The sequence below is a fragment of the Argopecten irradians genome, chromosome 13 (assembly GCF_041381155.1).
Source record: "Argopecten irradians isolate NY chromosome 13, Ai_NY, whole genome shotgun sequence".
NCBI lineage: Eukaryota > Metazoa > Mollusca > Bivalvia > Pectinida > Pectinidae > Argopecten > Argopecten irradians.
In genome coordinates, this window is record NC_091146.1 from 6,275,997 (window position 1) to 6,295,310 (window position 19,314).

The 19,314-nt window shown below is 35.0% G+C and overlaps 1 protein-coding gene across 2 annotated transcripts in view; it reads right to left on the bottom strand.

The window, feature by feature from the left end:
- Window positions 1-19,238, bottom strand: part of LOC138306104 (multidrug resistance-associated protein 1-like) — a 31,440-nt gene extending 12,202 nt beyond the window's left edge. The window contains exons 1-22 of one of the 2 annotated variants that reach the window (XM_069246465.1): window positions 19,061-19,230; window positions 17,852-18,028; window positions 16,829-17,008; window positions 15,840-15,968; window positions 15,161-15,283; window positions 14,766-14,827; window positions 13,769-13,909; window positions 13,254-13,502; window positions 12,264-12,450; window positions 11,139-11,280; window positions 10,460-10,638; window positions 10,142-10,279; window positions 9,491-9,637; window positions 8,867-8,951; window positions 7,833-7,902; window positions 6,270-6,396; window positions 5,578-5,754; window positions 4,717-5,062; window positions 4,263-4,298; window positions 3,685-3,796; window positions 3,371-3,515; window positions 2,534-2,765 (exon numbers count right to left, since the gene is read on the bottom strand). In XM_069246465.1, the coding sequence (XP_069102566.1) occupies window positions 2,534-2,765; window positions 3,371-3,515; window positions 3,685-3,796; window positions 4,263-4,298; window positions 4,717-5,062; window positions 5,578-5,754; window positions 6,270-6,396; window positions 7,833-7,902; window positions 8,867-8,951; window positions 9,491-9,637; window positions 10,142-10,279; window positions 10,460-10,638; window positions 11,139-11,280; window positions 12,264-12,450; window positions 13,254-13,502; window positions 13,769-13,909; window positions 14,766-14,827; window positions 15,161-15,283; window positions 15,840-15,968; window positions 16,829-17,008; window positions 17,852-18,028; window positions 19,061-19,129 (3,253 nt within the window). In that variant the 5' untranslated portion in view covers window positions 19,130-19,230. Of the gene's footprint in view, window positions 1-2,533; window positions 2,766-3,370; window positions 3,516-3,684; window positions 3,797-4,262; window positions 4,299-4,716; window positions 5,063-5,577; window positions 5,755-6,269; window positions 6,397-7,832; window positions 7,903-8,866; window positions 8,952-9,490; window positions 9,638-10,141; window positions 10,280-10,459; window positions 10,639-11,138; window positions 11,281-12,263; window positions 12,451-13,253; window positions 13,503-13,768; window positions 13,910-14,765; window positions 14,828-15,160; window positions 15,284-15,839; window positions 15,969-16,828; window positions 17,009-17,851; window positions 18,029-19,060 lie in introns of both variants that reach the window. The other variant, XM_069246466.1, reaches the window with a different exon arrangement.
- Window positions 19,239-19,314: the final 76 nt, after the last annotated feature.

Sequence of the window (19,314 nt, forward strand, 5' to 3'; positions counted from 1 at the left end):
ATACACCTTAGATGATTACCTTGTATGACCCCCGTACTCTATACACCTTAGATGATTACCTTGTATGACCCCCGTACTCTATACACCTTAGATGATTACCTTGAATGACCCCCGTACTCTATATACCTCAGATAATTACCTTGTATTAATCCCGTACTCTACACAACTTAGATGATTACCTTGTATGACCCCGTACTCTATACACCTTAGATGATTACCTTGTATGACCCCCGTACTCTATACACCTTAGATGATTACCTTGTATGACCCCCGTACTCTATACACCTTAGATGATTACCTTGTATGACCCCCGTACTCTATACACCTTAGATGATTACCTTGTATGACCCCCGTACTCTATACACCTTAGATGATTACCTTGTATGACCCCCGTACTCTATACACCTTAGATGATTACCTTGTATGACCCCCGTACTCTATACACCTTAGATGATTACCTTGTATGACCCCCGTACTCTTTACACCTTAGATGATTACCTTGTATGACCCCCGTACTCTATACACCTTAGATGATTACCTTGTATGACCCCCGTACTCTATACACCTTAGATGATTACCTTGTATGACCCCCGTACTCTATACACCTTAGATGATTACCTTGTATGACCCCCGTACTCTATACACCTTAGATGATTACCTTGTATGACCCCCGTACTCTTTACACCTTAGATGATTACCTTGTATGACCCCCCGTACTCTATACACCTTAGATGATTACCTTGTATGATCCCCGTACTCTATACACCTTAGATGATTACCTTGTATGACCCCCGTACTCTATACACCTTAGATGATTACCTTGTATGACCCCCGTACTCTATACACCTTAGATGATTACCTTGTATGACCCCCGTACTCTATACACCTTAGATGATTACCTTGTATGACCCCCGTACTCTTTACACCTTAGATGATTACCTTGTATGACCCCCCGTACTCTATACACCTTAGATGATTACCTTGTATGACCCCCGTACTCTATATACCTTAGATGATTACCTTGTATGACCCCGTACTCTTAACCTTAGAATTACCTTGTATGACCCCGTACTCTATACACCTTAGATGATTACCTTGTATGACCCCCGTACTCTATACACCTTAGATGATTACCTTGTATGACCCCCGTACTCTATACACCTTAGATGATTACCTTGTATGACCCCCGTACTCTATACACCTTAGATGATTACCTTGTATGACCCCCGTACTCTATACACCTTAGATGATTACCTTGTATGACCCCCGTACTCTATACACCTTAGATGATTACCTTGTATGACCCCCGTACTCTATACACCTTAGATGATTACCTTGTATGACCCCCGTACTCTATACACCTTAGATGATTACCTTGTATGACCCCCGTACTCTATATACCTTAGATGATTACCTTGTATGACCCCCGTACTCTATACACCTTAGATGATTACCTTGTATGACCCCCGTACTCTATACACCTTAGATGATTACCTTGTATGACCCCCGTACTCTATACACCTTAGATGATTACCTTGTATGACCCCCGTACTCTATACACCTTAGATGATTACCTTGTATGACCCCCGTACTCTATACACCTTAGATGATTACCTTGTATGACCCCCGTACTGTATACACCTTAGATGATTACCTTGTATGACCCCCGTACTCTGTGCACCTTAGATGATTACCTTGAATGACCCCCGTACTCTATACACCTTAGATAATTACCTTGTAATACCCCCGTACTCTATACACCTTAGATGATTACCTTGTATGACCCCCGTACTCTACACACCTTAGATGATTACCTTGTATGACCCCCGTACTCTATACACCTTAGATGATTACCTTGTATGACCCCCGTACTCTATACACCTTAGATGATTACCTTGTATGACCCCCGTACTCTATACACCTTAGATGATTACCTTGTATGACCCCCGTACTCTACACACCTTAGATGATTACCTTGTATGACCCCCGTACTCTATACACCTTAGATGATTACCTTGTATGACCCCCGTACTCTATACACCTTAGATGATTACCTTGTATGACCCCCGTACTCTATCACCTTAGATGATTACCTTGTATGACCCCCGTACTCTATACACCTTAGATGATTACCTTGTATGACCCCCGTACTCTATACACCTTAGATGATTACCTTGTATGACCCCCGTACTCTACACACCTTAGATGATTACCTTGTATGACCCCCGTACTCTATACACCTTAGATGATTACCTTGTATGACCCCCGTACTCTACACACCTTAGATGATTACCTTGTATGACCCCCGTACTGTATACACCTTAGACGATTACCTTGTATGACCCCCCGTACTCTACACACCTTAGATGATGATCTTGTATGACACCCGTACTCTACACACCTTAGATGATGACCTTGTATGACCCCCGTACTCTATACACCTTAGATGATTACCTTGTATAACCCCCGTACTCTACACACCTTAGATGCTTACCTTGTAGACCCCCGTACTCTACACACCTTAGATGATTACCTTGCATTACCCCCAGTATTCCGTACACCACCAGGTAGTATACATTTCTGTCCACATACTCGTCCTGGCTCTGGTTACTCGTGTTGGCTAGGTACTCGTCTGTTGTCCAATCACTGATCCAGAATATCGAGTAGGTATTAAGGGCCTGGTATGACGACATCATGAACAGGGAGAACAGAGTGGCGAAGATACCAGCTGCCTTCATGTAGGCGAAGTACACCGACCATTTTACCTGGAATGATAAGTCGGAATAATTCAATTTTACTTGTAAGAAGCATTTTTATTGGCTTAAATATTTACGCCACCATTTGTAACGTCGTTTCTGGTTGGCTGATACAATGGTGTAATAATTCAATAGAAAAAAAAGAGTCCCAAAATTAATTCGGAATTTTGAATATTTAGAGTACACTCAGATTTTTGTGTTATATCTCCAAAAACTATTCATGTTAAATATGAACAATAACACAGTAATTACAATGGTATATACAACACATGATGACATCTATAGAATTCATTGTGTGATCAACAGTGGGTAACAATGCGTGTTGATTCAACCGAAAACTACTCCTTATGGAAACATCCTTTGTCCTTTTGTATTTAGTTACGTTTAAATCTATTAATTCTAAACCCTGAATTCTAAGTTAGGATACGTTTAATTGGCACAATATAATATTTGCTAAACTAGTGAAAATTATATAAACAACAAATGAAAAAATAATGTATAAGACGCAACATTTGGCTCGTATTCAAGAAAATCTAAACTTAAAATGTATTGATAAAATAATACAAATAGTGAATACAAAGCTAAACCCTAAATATACATTGATGTATAATTACCGCCCCTTCTTCTGTGGCTTCATCCATGACTAGCTGTCCGAGGTCGGTATTTTCATTTGTTTTCATTGACCTTGTTAATGACTTTGACATTGATCTTGACATTTGCCGGGAAATGGCACGCGATAGCATTTTTGATGGGACTTTCCTGGAAAAAAATAAAAAGATTTAATAATTTTATCTTTTCATATAGAATACATTACTATAGTAAGATGCTTCATTTCATTTTATCGTCAATAGCCAGTTGTTTGTGAGATAACACACCCATGTTTCGCTGCCTAGACAGCTTTCCCACCATAAACATAGGTTTTATTTACCTTACACTTTGTCGTCGAGATAGTCCTTCTATCGCGACGTTATCGTCTGACGTCATACCGTCAGATGTAACTTCTGCTACCTGTTCCCATATTTTGCCTTGAATTTCTTGCACTGAAAAACGGATTTCCACGAACTTTTACAAAATTATCCTTCTAGGAAAGTAAGCTGTAGAGCAAATAGTTTGTCTCAAACTGCAATCGCCTTTTACATTCATTTACACATTTATTTTTTATTGTCCTGTACATGAAAATTGAGGATAACAGTTAGTGATATTAACATATTCCGTCTTTGCATATTCGCTTGTTACGTGATTATTTTGGGAGCGCAATTGACGTCGTTTTCCCCGAAAAGAATGACGTTACGCTCGCAAACACATGACGTCACAATCAATATCTAATGTGAACAAAACTGACGGTTTAAATGAACCTGATCATAATGTTGATGTCATGTAGGACATGTTCTTTACCTGTGGTGGGGTTACCATAACAAGCTGAAATCTTTTAAGTGACAGCATACCAAAGAAAGGTCAATTAAAAACACTCAAAATCAAAATACATACATTATCAATTTAACAAACCTGATAATGTTCTTTGTCGTCGTGTTGTTTTCTCCTCTATAACAAAAACGAAAAATATATTTTTACTTGCGTTCTACTTAATGCATACATTTCGCTTGGGTTTTATTTCCGCTATATTTGTGAGTTTACAGGAATTCGAGAATTCAAAGCAATAGCGAACTATTCAGAATTATTTTACTAACGTTACATAACCAATTGGCAACTGCATACCCTATCCACTGTTGTTCTGCGCTGAATTATTGAGATTATACTAAAAATTCATCGCAGTAACAACATTACTGATGTTGTTACATCATAACATTAATGATCTCCAAACCTATGCGTTGTGAAATTAAATCTCCGAGAATAAGTTCCGTTCAATAAACCACGAAATATGGACCTCGCTAATGTAAAGTGCTATACAGTATACCCAAATCGATAAAATTGTGAAGCAGTTTCTACTTATTGTACTTACCCCCATTGCTATCATCCTCGTTACTTAAGAGGAATGTCTGTAAGAAGTGAGCGAACGGTCCGTTATGCTGTAAGAGTTCCTTGTAAGTCCCCATCTCTGATATCGTTCCACCGTTCATAACGATAATCCTGTCCACGTTTGGTAACCAATGGACACCATGTGTCACTAGGATGCGGGTCTTGTTTTTCAGTAATCCTTCATTACCAATAACTTTTTCGAACAGCGCTTTGCCAACATGACTGTCCACGGCACTGAGCGGATCGTCTAGTAAATACACGTCGGCATTGGTGTATACAGCTCTGGCCAGACTGACCCTCTGCTTCTGACCACCACTCAAGTTTATACCCTTGACGAAGTAGAATACTCGTATACAGTAATTTATATAGATGTTAACGATTATAATAATATGGAAGATTAACGGGACATTTCAGGGAACTTATAATCGTAACGTTCAATATTGATTAAGAACACACAAACAAATCGGCAGTCCAGAAGAATCGTAATTCAGACGGTTTAGCCTGGGATTGAAGGTGTGCGGATTTATGGAGGGTTCAATGTAATATATTATTACCTGATAAACAGCAAATATATTTACCGACATTGTAACAGAAACAGAAAAAGTATCGAAGTGTGACATTTTTTAAAAGGTAACGTAACTGACATCGTACGTATTGATATGATTTAAATTAAACATTCTAAAGCTTTAGAAAGACAATGCTCAAATATTAATTTCTTGACGCATTTCTCCAAATTAAGATATTATTACAATTCGAGTCAATTCAAAATCATTAGCACTTTTCTAATTACATGTGTAATTCGATATCTCATGGTATTATGCATTTCAGAAGAGAAAGCGCTCACCTTTTGTCCGATCTCAGTCTGATCTCCGGCCGATAAGATGCGCAGGTCCGGAATAAGTTGGCAAGCTTCCAACACTTTCTTGTATTTCTTCTCCTGATATGACTTTCCGAATAGAATATTTTCTCTGAGTGTCATATTCTGTATCCATGCCTCCTGAGGCACGTATGCCAACGAACCCTTGTGAAATACGGAATACGACATAAACTGTTATTGTTGCCTTACCCCAAACTAGATATGTATGATATTGGTTCATAACTAAATAAATGTGATTAAATCGAAACATTATACACCAAATACAATTTTATGTTATACATCTACATCACTCCGACTAAAAGACACGACTGAAGTTTTGTAAACTTTGTGACATAATTGTATCAACAATGTTTGAAAATGAATTAACAGTGTCACAAAAAGGTGGGCCAAACATGCCTACGTTGCATACCATGTTCATCAATACAGTTTATATACATAAAACGTTCTTGTTAGAATATTAATTGTAAAAATTATCATAGAAAATGTTCCCCAAATCTTTAAAATTAGATTTATCAAATTTTGCTGAAATGGGACGTGGAGACATATTGTTATTTATAATTAAATTGGTAAATTTTCAAATTTTGCTGATCTATGGAGACGTGGAGTAGGTTATATTTAAATTGGTATAATAATTCATCTGTTATATCATCATGTGTTACCTTAACCACTACATCTCCTCCTAGTTTTTCCAGTTCCCCTAATAGAGCGGAAATAAGAGAGGATTTGCCTGACCCGACGATTCCCACCACAGCCACCAAACTGCCTTCAGGGACCTCGAGGTTGATACTGAAACATAGGGTAGACGACACTGATGGAACTGATACCGACTTCATAGTGATATACGACAGTACAAAAACCATTCACCATATGTCATTCTAACTTATAATGTTCCTGTTGGAGACTCGCAGCAGTGCGTTTCAGTGCGATAGCACTGTGACGATAATAATGATAATGTAATCATAAGATAACTTATTACATTATTGTAGATTTCTTATACTGATTCGAAGGACATACAGAATATGAGATTAACCTTGATTGAAATGACTGAAAACAAAACAAAAAGTTCATTATCAACTACCGATTAAAATGTAATATTTCAATTCTCACTGAAGTTGGACTCAATGAAACTACTTGAAAAATCCTGTTTGAAATGCTAATGAACTTGGGTCTGTCGTTTGCCTTAGAGTAGGCAAAGATAAACAATGGTGTTAAAAAAAGTGCAAATATTACAGATTTCTACAACTTTGATATTTTAGAACACATTTATTAACTCTCATTTTGCAGTTTAGTATTAAATTTTTTCACGTCGTCAGCAAAGGAGGAGTGAGACTAACTTCTTTTCTTTTCTTTTTTTTTTTTGGGGGGGGGGGGTGTCGTAGGCCTGTTCATTAGGCGTATTATACACATTTAAAGGTTTAGTTTTGATTTGTTTTGGTCTATCGGATCAATTTCTGTCCTTTTATCGTTTTATTGATCCATGTGTATCGTTCAAGTCTAGCAGTATTGCGGAATAAAAGAATAATGCAATGTGCCATGTCCCTGTGTAACGAGTGTCAAAACTAAGAAACGAATGATAAAGCTGAAACGATGATAGCAAAAGCTATATAAAGTCAATGAATATCAATTTACCTTTAATCAGTTGTTCATTTGTATCAAGACTAAAGGCTACATAAACCACTAGAATAATGCCGGTCTCATGACTCTCCATTTTGAATCGAGGCGGGAGACAACCTATCACACAGTCTAAACATTATCCTTCCGCAGTTTCGGCGGACGATTTTTGCAATCATTTCTAAATCTATTGTGAATGTTAAATAGGTTTCATCTGGATTACATTGATAATATATTTGATTCTAAATACATATATGATAAATTGTAATACTTGCGCTATTTATCTTAATTATAATGACGAACTATTTTATTACGTCTCTCGTTGTAGACTTGCACAAGCCAAGAGACTCGCAAAACTTTTCAATGAAAAATAACAAAAATCTAACACGATTGAATTGAAATATAAGGATTGAATCTTTTTTTTTGGTTGATTTCATGGGGTGATGAATTGAGTTGCTCTTGAAACAAATTCAACATGAACTGCTGAGTTCATTCAATTTGTTTCAAGAATAACTCAATTCATCACCCCATGAAATCGACCAAAGCGAGATGCAATCCTTGAATGTTTATGCATAGATGTATATGGAAGTATACACTAAAATAATCCATACTTATCTAGTGTAGTACTGTCCTTCTCAGCGTCCCAGGTAAAACGACCATCTCTTATCGCCACAGCTTTATCTAAAGAAAAAGAACGCAGCGTGCTTATTAACTTCGGGTATTTGAGTATAATTTGAATTTACCTTTTGTTTGATTGTTCTTGAAAATACACATGCATATGAGAGATATACGCCCATTGGTGGAAATAATTAGTTTTAAAATCTTAAATATATGGTTACCTAGCAAAATAATATTTTCTTTGGTATTCGGATATTGATTGATGTTCATTCTCTGTCAGCTACTACATGGAAGTCCTGATTTATCTCTTGAAGATAATATTACAATATGTCAGGGCACTCAACAGTATATAACTCACTGTAATAGGTTTTAATCCCCTCCCACCCCCTCTTACGTTTCCTATTTATAATATGAACTATTGAAAAATGTTTCTTAATATCCTTCCGATGTTGGCGACAGAAGAGAAACGTAATTAAGAAAGCAACAGCCTGGAGACAGGAGAAAGATACCACGGCACTGGATGTGATGAACTTTAACTAAGCAGCAAGACAGAACAGCGATTAGTACATCTTCGGTCGTCAGCATCGGGGGTAATTACAAATTCATACATATCAATAAATCAAGTTATATAAACATGTTAAAATAAACTATCACCCTCTCTCTCTCTCTCTCTAAAATCTTGTAAATATGTATATGTTTGCCATTTTTGTGTTCTTTGTCATATAATCAATTATAATTCTGTAGGGAGAGGGCTTCATATAAGTTGGAAAACTTTTGCACAATACCATTGTATATAAAATTACGCAATGAAATATGTTTAAATCAAATCTCTGTCACTAAATACATGTGTATATCATTTATGTATTCTTTTAATCAATGAATAAAATATCAGACCGGTGTGATCTCAGGATTTTTTATTATTTCAAAATTAACATGTAATCATTATTCATGTTTCATAACTCTGTTTGATATCATTTATTAATCAATCGCTGTGTATCTTCAAAGTAATATAACATAAGATACGTACCACCCTCTGTGATGTGTTTTACATTGTCAGGTTCGAGATCACTCTCCCACAAAAACTTCTGGATTCTCCCAACCGACACATAGGTCTATGGTATAGAAATAAAACATACATTTTCATGAAATATGAAATTCAAAGGAAGGAAAAAGTATTTCTCAAACTTTGTAAACATGATTGCAAATATCTAGGATTATACAAGTCAATACATCAACCATATAGATTAAAATAATGTAACGTCAAAATTCTATTGTGGAAGGAGAGAGCCATGTGTAAGATTTTGTTCAATTTATCTTAGAAGTGGTGTCGTAATTAACACTGATACTAACACTCTCAATTTTAAATCCATATTTTATGTTCCATCAATACGGAATAAATAACAAAATTCAATGTTAGTTTGAAATGTGTGTCTAGATGATACAGTAACTGTAGGCCGGATGGTAAGAAATGTATATTTGAGATATCTAACAAGCGGAAGTTATAGACAAGGGAGACAAGTAGAAATGTATTTGAGATATCTAACAAGCGGAAGTAATAGCCAAGGAAGACAATCAAAAATGTATATTTGAGATATCTAAATAGCGGGAGTCATAGCCAAGGGAGATAATCAGAAATGTATATTTAAGTTACCTGAATAGCGGAAGTAACGACATAGGGGAAAAACGCTATAGCAAATCGAATGACGTTGACGACGGATACTAATGTAAATGCTGTAGATGGATCCAGGTATCTAGACGGGTCGGTAACGATGTAAACCAGTAGGATGGCGATGTTCATCTGTGGAAGTAAGAAAACTGATGTTCAAATGTAAGAATATCATTGGTCATTACTGGCTGGAAGCAGAAGGGTTTCTTAATTTACTACAAATAAACCATATGGTTCATCCGTTGAAACTAAATGTTTGTTATTTATTTTAAGGCAAAATACTTAAAATAAAAAATAATAAAATTAGTAAATATGTTGCTACATGAAATGATGATGTTCCAGAAAGTTAGGTACATAATTTGATTGCATAGTAAATACAAATGGCAGTTGTAGAAAGAACGACTATGGCATGGGAATTTGAGGTGAAATACAGAATCTAAGGACTTTTACGTTCGTGATATTCTTCATTTGCATTCAACGCGGGACGTGTACATAGACGTTTTCAAATCCATCCAGTATCTGTGGCAAAGTCTCATTACACATTATCAATTATATTTGCAGTAAAATATTATTAGTAATCTCGATATAAAAATTATCACTGATTAAAACGACTAAAATATGCTAAGATAAACTTACAAAAAATGGACTGTGATTTGCAACCACAACACCAAAAGCGTATACGTTAGCATTCTTCCTTAAAAACTTCATTTCATTATCCCGTATACTCTTCACTTTTTCGATAAACGTCGACTCCCATGCATACATCTTCAGAACCTAAACAACAAGAAACAATCATGTTTTACAATTAGTCGATCACTCTATGTGATATGCTGGATAAATGTGATGAATGACTATGAGTCCAATGGATGTCCATGGTAAGCTGGCCTGGGAAGACAGTTGTTATTCTACCTTCTCATCTGATATGAATTAGAGAATATATATGAACCATCGTACCTTAATGCCGTTTAGGATTTCGTTGAATAGCCGCATTCTTTTACTTTTGAATTGTAGAATTGCCTGTTGATATTTCTCCTGTACCAGACCAAAGTAAATATTTAAAGCCGATAGGACCACAAGAACTATAATACAGCCGTATAGTCCGTCTCCCATTGCGTCCCACACAAGGTACAGGCCTGCAATAGCAAAAACGTACAAAGTGTTAACGAAGGGCACATGTTCTTTCTTGGGATATATTCCGAACAAACCTGTTATAGCGAATACTCAAATAGGTATATATACACAGCTTCATTCCTAGAATGCCTCTCTCTTAAGTCACGTAGACTTAATCACACAACTGAAATGCCACTTCTACATAACACAAAAACGCAAATATTGCAAATGAAATGTTATGCCGACTGTGCAAAGAAGCAAAGGTGTTCTTGAAGCTGAAATATTTAGATACAGATTTTGTTCTCGTTCATTTTCTCTTTGCAGAAAAATTTAATCTCCATTAAAATCAAATTAGACATATAACTTATATCTCAAGCTCCTGTGGGTTTGGTCTGAATCACTGAATAAAGGATCAATTATCATATAGTATAGATCACTATACTGGTTAGTGGTACGTATCATGTTTAACTGGAACTAAGTCGACTAAATAGTCCTAAATACATATATTTCCATTATTACTTACCGAGTCCGATGATGGAGATCAAAGACAACATCCAGTGGTGGAAGGCGAAGGAATCCTGGATCCTCTGACAGTCGACAGACATTAGGTTTACAATTTCCCCGACCGTGAAATCCTTCTTCACAGAGTTACTCATCCGTAACGACTATGTAAAGAAGACACACAATGTATCATCATAATAAAATGTATTGGTCATTCGTCAGGAATTTTTTGTTTCGTTTGTTTTAGTTTGAACGTCCTATCAACAGTCAGAGTTATTTAAGGATAAATAACTCATTTATCGCGCCATTATCGCAGGAACGTCGTTATGCGTCAAAATTGATGACGTCATCTCAATGGGCACCGCAGTTACGCCACATGTATTGATGACGTCACGTTATTGTCTAGCACGTGTGAATGGTGGTAGAAAGCCGGAATACCCGGATAAAAACCACCGACTAGAGGTCAGTTTCTGCCGACTTTCCAATATGGGATTTGAACTCGCATTCCAGAGGTAATTTGACAGGACGTCATAACCACTCGGACACCGCGGCCCAAGAATGTAATGTAAAATTGTTTCATTGAGGTGACAACGAAACATTAAAATAACATTTGTTTGCGAATAATAATATTATATAGCAATATAAAACAACTTGTTATTTTCATTCATACGCATATACATGTATAGCAATAAAAAAGAGAAACAATTAATCAATAATGCCATGTACAAATCCATACATTGTATGTATTTATATCAGACTGAAACAAGATAAGAGGAGGTACCGAAAATGTAAGGGCATTAACTCGGTAAAATTGCGTTCATTGGCCTTCTAAAAGTTCTTACATGTCAAAACGACGGTCAGGTTCTGTTTATATTGTCCAGATTTGACCATTGGAAATTATGGAAAAGCCCCGTGTAAGTTCTAAAAATAGAAATTCGCCTACCTCTTTGAAAGCGAGGCTGCGTGGAAATTTCAACACGAACATAGCGTGTCCTGATTCCTATAATACAAATAAACTTCTTCGCATGCACAGCGATTTTGATAAGAACTGATACTGGGTATATTAACACTGTTTTAATTACTTTTACCGACTTTAGCCTCCTTAAGCCCGACCTTTCACCTTAAATGTAAATAATATCTCACCAACCTTCCTATATATTGTTCCAACAAGCGCCGACTTGATCCTGAGGCCAAGCGTCATACTGAAGTGGAGTGAAGTGTTGTAGGCGAAGGTTTCTACCTCGCCTACTAGAGCGATCAGTACAGCCAAAACATACCCAAACCAGGTAGGACTTCCTGCAGCATTTTGATTTCCTATGTAGGATACAATTATTCTGAAATGGAAAACAGTATGTATATGAAACTAACGTCTGGTATGTCTATCTAATCTCCTTATTATATGTAGGATCATGTTAAAAGATGCTCCATCGACGACAGAGCATAAACAATACTCATCAGTTTTACAATAATTGATGTTTAATCGTATTATTTATATGTCTAATTAACACAAAAATAATATAAAATCATATATTTTGCTTTTGATGCATGCCCAATCAATACTTCATTTCATATATAGGACATAGTGTCACGGATTGTTTTGGAGTAAAAAATTAATTATTTTTATCTTGAAGTAAAATTAGAAAATTTTCAATGGTAGTAATGGTTTAAAGGAGGTTACTTTTGTATTACTTTTGTATAAAAATACTAAATCGTCTGCTCCTGTTTTTGATCTAGATAAAATAACTTTTGTAACTGAAGAAAAATACTAAATCGTCTGCTCCTGTTTTTGATCGAGAAAAAAATAACTTTTGTAACTGAAGAAAAATACTAAATCGTCTTCTCCTGTTTTTGATCGGGAAAAAATAACTTTTGTAACTGAAGAAAAATACTAAATCGTCTGCTCCTGTTTTGATCGAGAAAAAATAACTTTTGTAACTGAAGAAAAACACTAAATCGTCTGCTCCTGTTTTAGATCGAGAAAAAATACCATTTGTCAGAAGTGGAACATCTTTAATATCTTTTGTGACTACATAATTATCAATCTCATTCAACATTACCATTTTAAAAATCAAAATTAGTTTCAATTAACAGATATAGCTTTAAACAGATTGTGATGACGAGATGACTTCTAACGTACCCGAGAATGACAGGCTGCATTAGAAAACAGATGTCACTAATCAGCTTGACGGAGCACATCAGAATCCAGTGAGGACCGTAGGTCTTAAAAAGGCACCAGAACAGCGACACCCTCTGTACTCTGGCGGATGGAGGGTTAATATTATCCGTATATTTGGAAAACAACAAAGGGGTGTCTTCACCGGATCTGGCGAAGCCATATGCTATAACAGACTGTCGGCTCTTTCGTCTCATTGTACCAGTAATGCTTCTAAAATGTAAGTAATAAACAATTAAAATGAAGAATTCATACCGCTTTTTGCATCTTAGCAACACAAAATAAAATTAAATACAAGACAGATTCCTCAATACCAATAGATAATTCAAACAACGAAATTTTAATGAATATTTAACACGGAACAAGAAGACATAGATGTAATTAAAATAGCTAATGTTGTATTGCTATAGAAAGGTACTGCCGACGAATATGATACTCGTCAAACATAGTGAAACAGGTCACCATCGACCCTTAATTACCTGTTGGCAGCATCAATACGGAGCTTCTCGGCATCCCACGTCTTCTGAAGCTCGTACACTGTATTTTCACATTTAAGCCGCGGTGTTTGTTCCCATAAGTCACCAGTTCCCATCTTTGTTCTGAATGCTTTGTTTACTATGCTATAAGGTTGAGAATAGAACATCATTTTTACGAAGATACGTGACTTTAAAATGCGATATACAATTATTCCAAAGGGAATAACATTAATGATAATAATAGTCTGTATATCAAGTCGATAACACTACTCGTCTTCCAAGTAGTCATCAGAGAATATGACACTTGTTGTCATTGAGAAAGAAAACGACTGAAGATACATTGTATTGTTATCATGAATGTAAAAGTCAATCAAACTATCTTAGTTTATTTCTGTTAAAGATTGAATGCAAACACAGCAGAACTAATATGCCGATAGTTATCTCTATGAAAAGTACAGAAATATAATTGAGGCATATACCTTGTTTTATTTGTTTAAAGGCTTTTAAGTGTTTGAATATGTCAAACTGAGTAAATCACAGATCCTGATTCCAGATTTATTGAGGATCTAACAACACAAAGTACATTTGTAGGTGTTACGTTCTGATGACCTGATATACTCCATGAACGTCATTTCAAATGCGCGTCCTTTACCAAGCGATATTTCGTCACAGCATTCTTATATATGTAGCTATATTGTGTTATATGGGCAACATGACTAAATAACGAAAAATAATTTCAACTATTTTGTGCCAATTAAGAAAGTTGGAAGTAGCAATTGAATTAGCCAATCTAAAAACACCAAAACTGAGAATAAGAGTGTATTTTATTCCTATTGTGTATTTTGAATCCGTTGTGCATGCCTGGGTTGTATTCACAGATACATATACATGTAGTACTACTACTTTTCTTGAAAAAAAAAGAAATAAAAAATGTGATAACTAACTTAGCAGTTCGAAAATGAAAATGAAATTAATTCTGGATAGATCTTGGAATACGTACGGTGTCAACCAAAAGAATGTCATCAGCGACACGGATGAAACGTACTCATCTGGACAGGGAGGCTGAAAATCATAAGCTATACACATTTAAAGTTTGATTTTATTTACTTATAGATATCAGTAGCTTAAATTGTGTATTTTCATTTTTAACTTATTATACAGTAACAATAACGTGACCTTCTACTCGAATGTATTTTATAAATATTACATAAAAGCTTAATTGTTATTCTTTATTTCATCCAAAATATAAACAATTTAATCTTGAATCTTTCAGAAACAAACATTTAATATTGTTTCAAAGCCAGTTGTCAGGAATTGAAGTATCTCTATAGATGCTATGTAATAAGATAATTTCAACTTAATATATACAAAAGATTTTGCTCTAGATCTACTCACGCCATCTTCACCAACTTCTCGGTACATTTGACCTGAGCGACAGTCCGCGAAACAATGGAGGACAAGTTGTATAAATAGGACAGCCATGTAGATATACTGTAGGATACTACTCGCGGTATTGGTCTTCAAACGTTAAATACAAATACAATGATATTAGTTTCAGGATAGTAATCAATTGCCTTTAATAATTACATATTTGTTCATCATTACGATGCACCATATAGATTATAATTAAACTCAGTAGACATTATGACTATTGACACTTTCTCACTTGCTAAATAGATATGTAATCAATTCATTCATCCATGAACTTCCATTCACATACAAGATAGCACTAGATCTTTATTTAAATCCACTTATTTCTTTGTGGTACATCATCATGCGGACAGAACATGCGATGTTTATAAAATTAAATTACAGTACAGATGATCAATGATTGATTCGACTCTTAAATTGTGTTATCGTCGTGATAAATAAAATACTGCAAACCATTTAATTTTTGCGATATACAGATTTTCACATCATTTCGCGAGTAAACTCAAACACGAATTTAAATATTTGGTCAATGCTTGTATAAATAAAGTACTGTACATGAGTTCACGGTTGTAAGTAAGCTCCCTACATCGCGAATATTTGTGCAAATATAAACGAAGACGCGAAGACTGTGTGATATACTTACACTGTAGGATACTGCTGATTGTAGGGGAATTATCCCACAAATAAATAATAGTAACCAGTAGAAAACTAACAACCCAGAACTTACAGCTCCGGAACGTCTGATGAACTGAATATATACTGCCAATGTAGCCTGGAAGAAAAAAAGGCTACAATTTGTCTATCTCAAAACACCCGTGCAAATAAAAATGAGGATGAATACATTTTATAGTATAATTGAAGGTATTCATCATCAGACGTAATCTTTCAGTTGTTTTTTTTTTTTTTAATATATATCAGGTGTATAAAGAATAATAAAAAAAATCTGATTGATGTATATAATATGTTTTTTTTTAAGTTTTAGTTTCACAATCTTGATAAATATAGGATAAGCCACCAAATTTGGACATACTGTAAACCACTTTATAATCGCGATATTTTTTGCGTGTACAGTTATCACTTCTACATTTTGTATTACATTTTACATTTCATTTTTACATTTAACATGTTTACATTTTACATTACATTTCACTTTTTTTTCGTCGCATTTCGACAGGGCCCGAACTAGAATTACACGATTCGCGATTGTGAGAACGATTGTCGTTGATCACGATTTGATGTATTCGCGAATATATTAAAACTAATATAATATTATAGTCCATTTATGCATATTATCGAGTTAACTGCCCTTGCGGTAGACAGTTGTGATTGTAACTTGATTAAGAGCATAATCATACTTTTGGGAGAAAACGACGTGAATTGCTCTCCCAAAATAATGACGTAACAATATATACCTACTGGCAAGGGAGCTAACTCTGTAATATGCCAAGACGGAATACATGACAATAACGTTATTTACAATGATGGCATGTTTTTAAAGACCATACTTTTTATTATACGATCTGTAAAGACGTTCTACTCTCTTAGCACAGGTAATTATCACAGACACTAGAACGTCGTGTGGGGTGTCAATGATTAAAGAAAACAAAACCAAACAAAAAAATGAATAATTACCAGAGATAATGCCCGAAGTGCAATTCCTAGGTAAAAAGCAGTGGGTGGATTTGTATAATTCGATGACGTCATGTTTAGGGTAGATGTCAAATTTATGGATGGGATATCTTCCTTCCATCCTGTCTCTTCTACTGCCCATATTTGTAATAACGTCAGTATTAACAGAACGATACATACTACCTGTAATAAATACAATAAAACATAATGGAAGTAAAATATTACAAAATTGCATTTGTATTATTGACGGTGCTACTTATGAATTACCAGCACGTAATTATGAAACTATGTTATTAATTACTAATTGGCAGCAACAATAGTATATTGATTTATGAAATTTATATCATTTTAATTAATAGTATTTAGCACTGGATTCATGTGATATCATACGGGAATATTTTGCCATCCATAATTACGTCTTTGATCAAATGTAAACATTTTCGTTTTTTTTTCTATGTATTTTTGTTACTCTTGATAACTTGCTGTAAGATATGTATTCAAAATGTGCAATAGTTATATTACCAAGTAAATAACATTACTTACGGTTTTGGTAAAAACTACTTAGTATACCGACTTGGTAACACTACTTTTCGATTTGTAACAAAATAGATTTGGTAACACACCTTACCAATTTGTGACACCACTTATTGATTTGTAACACTACTTACCGATTTCTAACACCACTTACCGATTTATAAGACTATTTACCGATTTCTAACACTACTTACCGATTTCTAACACTACTTACCGATTTCTTACAATACTTTCCGATTTCTAACACTACTTACCGGTTTGTAACAGCACTTACCGGTTTCTAACAATACTTTCCGATTTGACACTACTTACCGATTTATAACACTACTTACCGATTTGTATCACTACTTACCGATTTGTAACACTACTTACCGATTTGTATCACTACTTACCGATTTGTAACACTACTTACCGAATTGTAACACTACTTACCGATTTGTAACATTACTTACTGATTTTTAACACTACTTACCGATTTGTAACACTACTTACCGATTTGGTAACACTGAAAGCTGTCAGTGGTAAATGTAAAGTCTTTGGACGGAAATGTAGACATAGAGTATATATAGGAAGTGTAATGACGAGCCAGGCAAAGGGTACCCACTCTAAGGCTGTGACTTGGAAGCAGGAGGTGAACTTTGGCGATTCTGAGGTTAGAACTTCATCTGTCTATATCATAATATAAAACAACAAGAACTATTGTTAATATCTGTGTTAATGGGTGACTATATCCTTACAGTCCTTAAAAACGCCACGCTGTACCATTGTATCTGACATTCCCTAAAACCTATATAAATTTTTCCACTAAATCCGGACAATATTTTTGATCAATCAAAACCAGGACTTAGCGACCATGTTGGTTGACAAATCGACAGAAAATCTTCCAAATGATGATCCATATTTTTGTCAAATTTCATTAGCTCCGTGCAATACATGTGTCGGACAAAAGAAACGATAAGTCTGCAAGATTAAAAAGGATGACGGACGAGCTAATTCTGTGCTGAGCATAATTCACGATACAAAGAAAGTAATAAATAAATAGTAGAAGTACAGTCCAGTAGAAGATAGTCCTGTACAAATGATGTACAGATGGTTCGTGTCATTACATATAGGGCACATTATTGATGGATAAGGTCAAACGAGTACACACGACGTAACTATATCATCGTGACCAGGGCCAGAACTTACTACCGACATGTTTTTTTCATACTTTTGTCTTGTACATAATTGTGTGTAATATTTTTATAAGTGTATAAGCCTATACTGGCTGGGTATCTGTTAGATATAATTTTAGTCATAATATCACATGTTTTGAAACCGTGACACTATAATGAAACAATGATTCAATGGATAGTAAAAAGTAAAAATGTAATATGGCTATACAATAAGAAAATAGTACGGCATTTTTTTTAACAAACAATCATTAAAAAGGCGGTTTATGAAAAAAATGCCTTCAATTTTGATTTAATCTACGATGGAATGAACTATTATCTCGCAAATATGATTAAACTGCAAAACAATGAAAAACATATTCTTTTCGTCAGTCTATGATGCAATACCAGCTCACAATTTCAAAAGTTTATTTATCACTATTTATTGTCTTTAGACAATTGTTTTAATGTTTTGTTGGAGAGTTATTGCATATCCTAATAATCCTAACATATTAATTTAACCATTTAGTTAAAACGGATTTTAACTTACCCAAAATGGCGAATTTCCACAAGTATCTTCAAACGGGTAATAATACGATTTTTGGGCATCTCCGGCCATCGTGACCCATCCTTTTCTTCTGCATAAGTGTGAATGGCGATACTTATAGGGCTTTATAGGGTCTACTATAATTCAAATTATTACACCACTTTAGTGCAATATCTCAGTTACAAAGGTACTTTAATATATGTATGATATATTCGTGTCTTTGCCACCACTAAACATCTAATACCACACCACAAGGG